The sequence below is a fragment of the Entelurus aequoreus genome, linkage group LG27, assembly GCF_033978785.1.
Source record: "Entelurus aequoreus isolate RoL-2023_Sb linkage group LG27, RoL_Eaeq_v1.1, whole genome shotgun sequence".
In the NCBI taxonomy this organism is placed as follows: domain Eukaryota; kingdom Metazoa; phylum Chordata; class Actinopteri; order Syngnathiformes; family Syngnathidae; genus Entelurus; species Entelurus aequoreus.
In genome coordinates this window covers 19,306,788-19,319,387 of record NC_084757.1, presented here as the reverse complement: position 1 = coordinate 19,319,387, position 12,600 = coordinate 19,306,788, and the positions used below count along the sequence as shown (strand labels likewise).

The 12,600-nt window shown below is 38.4% G+C and overlaps 1 protein-coding gene across 1 annotated transcript in view; it reads left to right on the top strand.

The window, feature by feature from the left end:
• Positions 1 to 3,002: 3,002 nt before the first annotated feature.
• scyl3 (SCY1-like, kinase-like 3) overlaps positions 3,003 to 12,600 on the top strand; it is a 35,350-nt gene continuing 25,752 nt past the window's right edge. Inside the window, exons 1-2 of the mRNA XM_062039276.1 lie at positions 3,003 to 3,248; positions 3,323 to 3,507. Coding sequence (XP_061895260.1) covers positions 3,343 to 3,507 — 165 coding nt within the window. The 5' untranslated portion in view covers positions 3,003 to 3,248; positions 3,323 to 3,342. The remainder of the gene's footprint in view (positions 3,249 to 3,322; positions 3,508 to 12,600) is intronic.

Sequence of the window (12,600 nt, the reverse complement as noted above, 5' to 3'; positions counted from 1 at the left end):
TTTGTATTTTAGTAACAAGCGTGTCATAAGATTCACTTTTATGTTGACTCAAAACTGTGTTTGAATTGTACACTAATATAACGACTTTTACACCCACTACCAAATATTTGGAATGCAAGTACTACAGTATTATTTATTCCTACATCCGCTCACTATTACTGCAAATAATTGGCTAATTATCATGATCTTCCATGGCAGTTATTTGTCTTTGCTTGGTGTTATTTCTGTTGTCCCTTTTTTCTTGTTTCCACTTCCTGTGTGTTTTCATTTCCTGCCATTTTTTCTCTGTTCTGAACGCTGCCTCCCTCACCTGTCCCTGGTTGCTGATCAGGATGCTGTATACGGTGGTCCAATTCACATTTCAGTGTTTAGTGGCTATGCTACTGAGGCGTTTGCTTTCTGTGCACTCCCTAGCTGCACTAGGTTTGTGTGCTAATAAATTAACTTTTTACTTGCCCGCCGCTTGCCATCTCTGCATCTTGGGGTCAAATTGCAAGCAATGCTGCCAGCTCATCCCACTAATGTCGTTTAAGGAGGGATAAACAATAATATTGCCGCATTTTTTAATTTAATTCCAGCAATCCTTTGTTCAATACATTTCTGTTTGTACATACTTTTTTATATAGAAAATGGATGGATAGTTCTCTTTAATTTATTCATAAATGTATTTAATTTGAGGGGGTTTTATATGTGTAATGTCCAATATGAGGCCTGGCGGCCATTTGCAGGCCGCAGCTCATTTTTTATTTGTTGGTGACATGTTGGAACCCAATTTTTCATTAATTTAAGAATAAAATTAGACAGCTCAGGCTTTTAGCTTGATGCCTATAGGCTCTCGCACTCTCATTCCGAGGACTCAGGTTCTAGCCCTGGTCAGGATGCAGAAGGTGCTGAATCGGTTGGCTTACACTTACTTGTATTGTCTTTTTTTTGCCTTGTTATTTATCGATTAACTCTGCCACGATATGTATTCAATAGGGTTTGCATGTCAGAATCAGAATCAGCTTTTTTGGCCAAATACGGAATTTGACTTGGTAGACTGTGCTCTCTTTGTTCAATGTAAGAAATAAAGAAAAACGCAAAGGAGTGCACTACCGTGACGGCCATCTTTTCAGTGCCATCTTGGTATGAAAACAAGAGAGAAACATTAAAGATCACAAAGGACAAAGACTAGAGATGTCCAATAATGGCTTTTTTGCCGATATCCGATATTCCGATATTGTCCAACTCTTAATTACCGATTCCGATATCAACCGATACTGATATATACAGTTGTGGAATTAACACATTATTATGGCTAATTTTGTTGTGATGCCCCGCTGGATGCATTAAACAATGTAACAAGGTTTTCCAAAATAAATCAACTCAAGTTATGGAAAAAAATGCCAACATGGCACTGCCATATTTATTATTGAAGTCACAAAGTGCATTATTTTTTTAACATGCCTCAAAACAGCAGCTTGGAATTTGGGACATGCTCTCCCTGAGGTTGAGGTGGGCGGGGTGGGGGGGTAGGGGGGGGGTTGTGTTTATGTTGTGTTACGGTGCGGATGTTCTCCCGAAATGTGTTTGTCCTTCTTGTTTGGTGTGGGTTCACAGTGTGGCGCATATTTGTAACAGTGTTAAAGTTGTTTATACGGCTACCCTCAGTGTGACCTATGGCTGTTGACCAAGTATGCCTTGCATTCACTTGTGTGTGTGAAAAGCCGTAGATGTTATGTGATTGGGCCGGCATGCAAAGGCAGTGCCTTTAAGGTTTACTGGCCACTGCTGCTGCTCACTGCTCTCCTCACCTCCCAGGGGGTGATCAAGGGTGATGGGTCAAATGCAGAGAATAATTTCGCCACACCTAGTGTGTGTGTGACAATCATTGGTACTTTAACTTTAACTTAACTTTGAAAAATGGCCAATTCATTTTGAATGGGAAAAATGTCCTGGAAAACCTGGAATTCTGGGAATTTTTGGAATTTGTCAAAGGAAAGCCTGCGATACCCGAATAGGCTGAACAGTTTGAAGTTGGAACTGTAGAGGTAGCGCGCGGCAAAATCTGGAGAAGAAGAAAAATAAATGGATTCATTTTGGTGTAGAAAACCATATGTGTGAAAGTTTGGCGCATTCACACAATTATAAACACATGAATATTATTTGCGACGGCTGCCCTTATACTGGCCATTGATTGATTGATTGATTGAAACTTTTATTACTAGATTGCACAGTGAAGTACATATTCCGTACAATTGACCACTAAATGGTAACACTTGAATAAGTTTTTCAACTTGTTTAAGTCGGGGTCCACTTAAATAGATTCATGATACAGATATATACTATTTTCATAATACAGTCATCACACAAGATAAACATCAGAGTATATACATTGAATTTTTTACATTATTTACAATCCGGGGTGTGGGATATGGAGGGGAGGGGGAGAGGGGGGGAGTGTTTAGGTTTGGTTGGTATCAACACTTCAGTCATCAACAATTGCATCATCAGAGAAATGGACATTAGAACAGTGTAGTACTGACTTGGTAGGATATGTACAGCAAGTAGTTGACACAGAGAGAGAGATCAGAAATTATAAGAAAAAGTGTCTACATTTGATTATTTACATCTCAAAATTAGTTCATTTAAATAAAAAAGAATGGGTACATCCAGATTTAAACATGAATAGTTTGAAAGGCTTCAGTGCATACATGAACAACAAATTAGGATTTGATTTGAGTAAGTCACACAATGACATTTATTTTCAGCTAACATATGGAAGCCACTTGCTCTACGTCACAACCTCACACCACTTGAGGCGAGACCATTAACACTAAAAACAGGGGTTTCTCGTGTTGTTCTTGTATTTATTTAACCACAAAAAGTGTTTGAGAGCATTTTAGAGTTTATGTCTGTTGTATAATTATAAATCAGAAATAATTTTTTTAAAAAACCGACCGTACATTAAAAATATAAACAATTATCTAACAGTTACTCCCCTTTCACTATGGTTTCGTCCATACAGGAAGTGTTCGTGTTTACAGCACGCTAGCATAGCAGTCTATTTGACAAGCCATGCGAGGTAGTTTCTTTCTTGCTTTTAATAAGCATAATATTTGACAACTTTTGTTATTCACTTAAAATGAAATTATATTAAAGCGCTTTATGGTTCTTTGGGAGCGGTTAGGCTGCGGTGAAACGTAGCAATGGCAACGCAGCCAGGAAACTAAAACGCTGGCTAACCCCCATTAGCAGCCAACTGACAGGTAACCGCCAGGCTGGTCACAACTCAAGTGTTTTTTTATATCTAAGTCCGTGGACTAACACGCTGTGCCCACAGGCGTGGGGTGAGAGGGAGCCATGGGCGCCGAGAGCAGCACTGTGCGGAGCTGCACGCCGGAGGAGCCGCTCCTGAGTCTGCCCTTCGGACTCACCATGTTCTCTGCGGTACTGCAGGACGGACGAGCCGCTTCCGTGTTTGTTCACGAGCGTGGCAATGAAGATAAGGTCAACAAAGCGGCTAAGGTATGTTTGCATGAGGTGTCACGGTGCATTTTTACACACGCTCCAGCTGTTGACATCAACCCTGTGGTGTCCATCCATCCATCTTCTTCCGCTTATCCGAGGTCGGGTCGCGGGGGCAGCAGCCTAAGCAGAGAAGCCCAGACTTCCCTCTCCCCAGCCACTTCGTCCAGCTCCTCCCGAGGCGTTCCCAGGCCAAGCCGGGAGACATAGTCTTCCCAGTGGCCCCCTGCCGGTCGGACGTGCTTTAAACACCTCCCTAGGGAGGCGTTCGGGTGGCATCCTGACCAGATGTCCGAACCACCTCATCTGGCTCCTCTCCATGTGGAGATGCAGCGGCTTTACTTTGAGCTTCTTACCCTATCTCTAAGGGAGAGCCCCGCCACCCTGCGGAGGAAACTCATTTCGGCAGCTTGCACTGCAAAAAGTCAGTGTTCAAAAACACGGGAAAAAAATACAAAAATTAGGAGTATTTTACTTGAACTACCGTATTTTTCGGAGTATTAAGTCGCACCTGCTGAAAATGCATAATAAAGAAGGAAAAAAACATATATAAGTCGCACTGGAGTATAAGTCGCATTTTGGGGGGAAATTTATTTGATAAAACTCAACACCAAGAATAGACACTTGAAAGGCAATTTAAAATAAATAAAGAATAGTGAACAACAGGCTTAATAAGTGTATGTTATATGATGCATAAATAATCAACTGGGAACGTGCCTGGTATGTTAATGTAACATATTATGGTAAGAGTCATTCAAATAATTATAGCATATAGAACATGCTATACGCTTACCAAACAATCTGTCACTCCTAATCGCTAAATCCCATGAAATCTTATACGTCTAGTCTCTTACGTGAATGAGCTAAATAATATTATTTGATATTGTACGGTAATGTGTTAATAATTTCACACATAAGTCGCTCCTGAGTATAAGTCGCACCCCCGGCCAAACTATGAAAACAACTGCGACTTATAGTCCGAAAAATACGGTAAGCTAAATTATCTGCTAATACAACAAGAAAATTTGGCTTGTCAAGACTTTCCAAAACAACTAAAATTAGCTAACCTCAATGAATCCAAAAATACCTTAAAATAAGTATATTCTCACTAATAACAAGTGCACTTTTCTAGATAGAAAAAAATAATATGAGACCTTTTTTCTCAATATTTTGAAAAATATTCTTAAACTAAGTAAATGCTAGTGCCATTATCTTGACATAATGATATGCGCTCGGCATTACATTTCTTGAAACCAGCAAACTTACACTAAAAACTAGTTTATTTTTCTTAATGGAAAGGCAACAAGGCAACCGCTTGTTACTCTCGGGGTCTCCTAGCCGCTCAGGCAAATCATATTATCTAAAAATGCATTTTCCCATCGATAACATGACATCATCACGCCAAGTGCGTGCTCTTTCAGTCAATAAGTGCGCAAGGAATATATATATATATATATATATATATATATATATATATATATATATATATATATATATATATATATATATATATATATATATATATATATATATATATACACTACCGTTCAAAAGTTTGGGGTCACCCAAACAATTTTGTGGAATAGTTTTCATTTCTAAGAACAAGACTAGACTGTCGAGTTTCAGATGAAAGTTCTCTTTTTCTGGCCATTTTGAGCGTTTAATTGACCCCACAAATGTGATGCTCCAGAAACTCAATCTGCTCAAAGGAAGGTCAGTTTTGTAGTTTCTGTAACGAGCTAAACTGTTTTCAGATGTGTGAACATGATTGCACAAGGGTTTTCTAATCATCAATTAGCCTTCTGAGCCAATGAGCAAATACATTTTACCATTAGAACACTGCAGTGATAGTTGCTGGAAATGGGCCTCTATACACCTATGTAGATATCGCACCAAAAACCAGACATTTGCAGCTAGAATAGTCATTTACCACATTAGCAATGTATAGAGTGTATTTCTTTAAAGTTATAACTAGTTTAAAGTTATCTTCATGGAAAAGTACAGTGCCTTTCCTTAAAAAATAAGGACATTTCAATGTGACCCCAAACTTTTGAACGGTAGTGTGTATATATATATATATATATATATATATATATATATATATATATATATATATATATATATATATATATATATATATATATATATACACACTACCGTATATATACACTACTATATATATATATATATATATATATATATATATATATATATATATATATATATATGTATATATATTTACTTACAGCCCGGCCCCCGGCCACATTTTTTTTAATTGTAATTTTTAAGAATTCTTCTGCATGAACTATTTCTGTTCAAAATAGTTTGAAATTTCACATGTTACATGTTTAAATATTAACTGTCAGTTTGCTGTACTGTGCCAACTGTACTACTATATGAGTACTTATTTTCTATTGTTTCATTGAAATTAAAACAGCAAAGTCCATTTGGCTGTCATCTGTTTTAATTATGAGACACAATTGTGTCAAAGTCATGATTTTTTTTATTTCATGCTTGAAATAAGAAATTATTACTTTGAAAACGCAGTTTTATACTTGTGAGTGTTGATGACACAGCTTTGCAACAGTTGATATTCTAGTTTCAAGCATGTTTTACTTAATATAGGTCATAAAATCTCAGCTACAAGCTGTAATATCTTACTGAGATAATTTAGGACCAAAACACTTAAAACAAGTAAAACACGCTAACATAAAATCTGCTTAGTGAGAAGAATTATCTTATCAGACAGAAAATAAGCAAATATCACCCTTATTTGAGATATTTAATCTTACTTAGATTTCAGTTTTTGCAGTGTCTACTCGTGACCTTGTCCTTTCGGTCATAACCCAAAGCTCATGACCATAGGTGAGGATGGGAGCGCAGATCGACCGGTAAATTGAGAGCTTTGCCTTCCGGCTCAGCTCCTTCTTCACCACAACGGATCGATACAGCGTCCGCATTACTGAAGACGCCGCACCGATCCGCCTGTCGACCTCACGATTCCACTCTTCCCTCACTCGTGAACAAGACTCCGAGGTACTTGAACTCCTCCACTTGTGGCAGGGTGTCCTCCCCAACCCGGAGATGGCACTACACCCTTTTCCGGTCCGATCACATAAACCCCGTGTTTATATTCAGATCACTTGGAAGTACTCTGTGAATAAAACTTCAGAAAACGCTCTTTCACACTTTAATCACACCTTGATTGTGTAATTTAGAATCCGTTGTGATGGTGTATAAAGGCAACAATCATTTAAAAAATATATACGGTATACTTCCTAACCCAGGGGTCGGCAACCCAAAATTTTGAAAAAGCCATATTGGAAAAATTAAAAGCCTTATATAAGTCTTATAATGAAGGCAACACATTAAGTTAAAGTTAATGTGCCAATGATTGTCACACACACACACTAGGTGTGGCGAAATTATTCTCTGCATTTGAACCATCACCCTTGATCACCCCCTGGGAGGTGAGGGGAGCAGTGAGCAGCAGCAGCGGTGGCCGCGCCCGGTAATCATTTTGGTGATTTAACCCCCAATTCGTGATGTAAGTGTCTATATTAGCTATATTAGCGTACGATCAAAGGCTGACGAAATCTTCGTTGACAGAAATGATGTATTTAAATTTTTATTCTACACATTTTTGCAACATTGGAAATCATTAGTAAAATGGAGGCGTCTCACAGGATGAGATAACTTAAAGTTAAAGTACCACTGATAGTCACGCACACGCTAGGTGTGGTGAAATTACTCTCTGCATTTGACCCATCCCCTTGTTCCACACCCCGCGAGGTTAGGGGAGCAGTGAGCAGTAGCGGTGGGCGCACTCTGGAATCATTTTGGTGATTTAACCCTCTATTCCAACCCTTGATGCTGAGTGCCAAGCAAGGAGGTAATGGGTCCTTTGGTATGACTCTGCCAGGGTTTGAACTCACGACCTACCGATCTCAGGGCGGACAGTCCAACCACAAGGCCACTGAGCAGGTCCAACTTCTGGAAATTACTGGCTCAGAATGGCCAAAGGTATATATGTATGTGTCCAAGTTTAAGGAAGTGGCAGGCTGTCTTCTTCTAATGGATTTATTACAATCTTTGCGAGCTGGGTAACGTTTGCTGTAGTCTGGAACAACATGGCACACAAACAACTATGAGAAATGCAGCCAATATTACATACAGATAATGTGTCATGAGAAATGCACATAAAAATTAAATACATAAAGGACATAAGTAAAGGAAATTAAATGACCTCAAAATACCTACAAGTGAGGCATAATGATGCAATATGTACATACAGCTAGCCTAAATAGCATGTTAGCATTGATTAGCTTGCAGTCATGGATTGACCAAATATGCCTGTTAGGCACTCCAGCAAATCAATAAAATCTACAAAGCTCACCTTTGTGAATTCACGCACAGCATAAAACGTTTGGTGGACAAAATGAGACAAAGAAGGAGTGGCATAAAACACGTCTTTCTGTGGAAGCATCAGAGAAAGTTGTACATATAAACAAACTACGATGAGCTCAAGGATCACTGAAATTAGTAGGACAAAACGCTGCTTGCCAAATACTCTCATCAGTGAAGCATGTATAACATACAGTGGGATTTCTAACAATTAGGAAGGTGTATGTCATTTTTTTCCTCCTACAGAAAATATATATATAAAAAAAAAAGTTCTTCATCTTTTTCCATTTTCACACATCTCTGAAAGAGGTCAAGGGAGGGTTGCTGACCCTCCTCCTAACCTAACTTTCTAGTGCAGCGCCACTTAAAGGGGAACCTGCACTTTTCGCTTATCATTCTCAATCCTTATGTAAGAGAAGAACACATACACACATGTTTTTCTTATTTTAATGCATTCTAACTCGCAAACAAACGCTAGCAAATGTCAGTTAACAATGGAGGTAATGAGATTTGCTCTGTTCCGCCTATAAAGCCCTCTAAAAACATCCAAAAACCTTTATTATCGTTTTATATACATGCTGTAAATATGTAATGTAGTAACAGGCACATTCATAATAACATGGAATATTTATCTTATTTTGGTCATTTTAAGCATACGACGGCACATTAATTTCACAGACGCATCACAACATTAGCTAATTCCTTCAACAATAACAATAACTACTAGTCATGGGAGATTCATGAAAGCCAACAATAACTACTTTGGGATAAATGATGATGCAGAATGTTAAATTTTTAAAGGCCTACTGAAATGAATTTTTTTTATTTAAACTGGGATAGCAGATCCATTCTATGTGTCATACTTGATCATTTCGCGATATTGCCATATTTTTGCTGAAAGGATATAGTAGAGAACATCGACGATAAAGTTGCAACTTTTGGTCGCTGATAAAAAAAAAGCCTTGCCTGTACCGGAAGTAGCGTGACGTCAACAGAGGAAGGACTCCTCAAAATTTTCCATTGTTTTCAATGCAGCTAGAGTGAAGGACTAGAATGCAGTGCAAGCCATATCTTTTTTCGCTCTGACCGCTGGCTCATTGGATTCCACACTCTCCTTTTTCTATTGTGGATCACGGATTTGTATTTTAAACCACCTCGGATACTATATCCTCTTGAAAATGAGAGTCGAGAACGCAAAATGGACATTCACGGTGACTTTTATCTCCACGACAATACATCGGCGAAGCTCTTTAGCTACTGAGCTAACGTGATAGCATCGGGCTCAAATGCAGATAGAAACAAAATAAATAAATCCCTGACTGGAAGGATAGACAGAAGATCAACAATACTATTAAACCATGGACATGTAAATACACGGTTAATGCTTTCCAGCCTGGCGAAGGTTAACAATGCTGTTGCTAACAACGCCATTGAGGCTAACTTAGCAACCGGACCTCACAGAGCTATGCTAAAAACATTAGCTATCCACCTACGCCAGCCAGCCCTCATCTGCTCATCAACACCAGAGCTCACCTGCGTTCCAGCGATCGACGGTGCGACGAAGGACTTCACCCGATCACAGATGCGGTCGGCGAGACGGAGGAAGTTAAGGTGAGTTCGGCGGCTAGCGCGTCTGCTATCCATCTCTGTCCTCCTGGCTGTGTTGCTGTAGTCCGCCGCTAATACACCGATCCCACCTACAACTTTCTTCTTTGCAGTCTCCATTGTTCATTAAACAAATTGCAAAAGATTCACCAACACAGATGTCCAGAATACTGTGGAATTTTGAAATGAAAACAGAGCTTTTTTGTATTGTATTCAATGGGGTACCAATACTTCCGTATCAACCGTTTATGTCACGCGCATACGTCATCATACATAGACGTTTTCAACCGGAAGTGTGGCGGGAAATTTAAAATTGCATTTTATAAGTTAACCCGGCCGTATTGGCATGTGTTGCAATGTTAAGATTTCATCATTGATACATAAACTATCAGACTGCGTGGTCGGTAGTAGTGGGTTTCAGTAGGCCTTTAAGCCTGAATATATGCAGGGTGAGCTACAAGTTTTAGAAGCGGAGTGATAAGCAGATCCAGCAAGTAGCACTCTTGCTAAGTGCTAAACAAGAAATACCAACTACGAACAAAATAAAACACTCACTTATTGTAGAAGGTGTGCTCTTACTGGGATGTCGACTGATGGGATGTTCATATCTTCCTAATAATAATGCTCACAAAAGTTTTAAAAAAAGTAGGCGCAAACAAGCGTCCGTTCGAGTTTTTCTAGCCATCTTTGGGTATATGTTAACCAAAGTTATCCAACTTCTCGATTTATTTTCACAACCTTCTACAATACAAGTGAGAGGCATGATTTAGAATCTATAATTAACTTTTGCCAACTCAGAGGTGATGCAGAAGTTCACTGGATCAGTACGTTAAATCAATTATCAATCAATCAAAGTTAACCTTTATAGTCCTTAATCACAAATGTCTCAAAGGGCTGCACAAGCCACAACAACATCCTCCGCTCAAATTTCACATCAGGGCAACAAAAAATTTAACCAATTAATTGATTGATTGAAACTTGTATTAGTAGAATGCACAGTACAGTACATATTCCGTACAATTGACCACTAAATGATAACACCCGAATACGTTTTTCAACGTGTTTAAGTCGGCGTCCATGTTAATCAATTCATGGTAATGAGAACAACGAGAAAGCTTGGAAGAGACTGCAGATTCAATTCGTTCCGTTGCGATTAGAAATAATTTTGGGTGTCAATTGGAAAACCTGGGTTTTCATGTAAAGAGAGTTGCGTGTGGTTCCTACTAAAGAAAATTCTGATGTAATATAGTGTTCGCACGCACAAATTCAAGCACGATTCATTGTTGCATTCCAAAAAACTTGAAATTCCTAGCACGCCCAGAACACGCCCCCTTGTACATAACTAAGTCATATTGAAAAAAGCCATGCGCATGAGCTCGGCAGGGTCTAACCAATCACAAGTCAGTAAGAGGTGCTTCTATTTCGTGTATGGAGCAAACTGCAGAGCGATTGTCAGCTTGACAACTGAGAACTGAACGCAGGCTGAAATAAAAAAGAAATGGTTGTGTTAGGAAGAAGGTGAAGAAGAAGTTAGATGTCTGTGGACAAAACATGGAGAAATTAGTGCTACATGATTAGTGCTACACGTTTGAAATGATAGTCGCTACAATGAGTCATAAAACATTAAAAGAGGTGGGTGACTGATTAAAATATTTTTTTACTTATTTCGAAATGTGTTTATACAGCCTGCTCACATGAGCTACATTAAAGTTTAATGTGGAATGCCACAAGGCATTCACACATACTTGTTCATATGTCCTCTGATGAGCACATCAATCAGTCTGAAGAATAAAGGTTTGCTTTTTAATCTTAACTGTTACCCAGCATCACCTCTGTGTGTAGCTGAAGTATCCACAGCCTGTAGAAATGTGCTATGAAATTGCCGGGAGGCAGCGCACATGTCCGTCAGTCTTGATATATCTAAACTTTGCCGTGAAAAAGGGCATATGGCAGGTTTTTGTGCGTATGCAAGCTTGTTACCTGAGGGCCCTGGTATATTGAAGGGGCTGATGTACGGTCCTTGCTCAATTCATTGAGGACTTTCACCATGGCAGGAGCTCCTGATGAAGACAACATCAGATTTAGCATGCTATTGTATGCTTATGTCACTGCCCTACAGCAAGAAGATAAGCAGCTACTCAACCAGCCAGACCAGTTAGAAAGAAGGGCCAGAGTGTAGTGAGGCAGTTGGGAGCGCATATAAGCGTATATAATTGTGACGTCATCGTATGAAGTTGTCAGGTATGTTATCTACCTGGAACGATCAATTGGAACGATTTTCTTTTTTTTTTTCGAGTTGATCCCGATAAACCCGATTAGGCACCGTGTTTGGTTGTGCGATAAAGTATAGACGATATGAATGATATAAGTTTGGCCTACGGTAGAGCTTTTAATACCGTTACTATTGTTATATCGCGATCATGTATTTGATAAAACATTCTAGCTGTGTCCTACACATTTGACAGCAACAAACAAAAAAAACATCCGGTCCTCAATGCTCTATAGCAGGGGTGTCAAACTATGGCTGCCCTCAGAGGGCCGCTTTTAACAATGAGTAATATATGAATATACATGTGTATATATATATATAATACATTAAAATATAATTTTTTACATAAGCTGCAAAACAAATATTTAAATGTGACTTAAAAAATTTAAATAAACTGAATGGAAAAACAATACCACTGTTTTTAGCTGTAAAATTCAAGCAACAGAGCTGCCAGTTTGTTTTGTTTTTTACCGTAAAATCGTGTTGTTTTAATGTTTTTCTTGTTTGTTTTTTTATGTTTTAGTCTTACTGTATATGGAAAAGAAACAGTACCAAGGTTGATTTTACGGTAAAAAACTTGGAATTTAACAGTAAAATCTATTGTAAATTTTACAGTGTACAATTTGATTAACAATTTGTTTTGAAATTATAAGTCAAGCAGATATTTAAGTACAATATTTATCTTTATTTTATTTTTTTATATTTTTGGAATACATGATAATATTTACATTTTGAAAATATAGAATTTTAAAAGATGTGCAATTGCATGCAGTGCATGATTTTTAATGTCAAAAGGGAAAGAACAAATATATTTA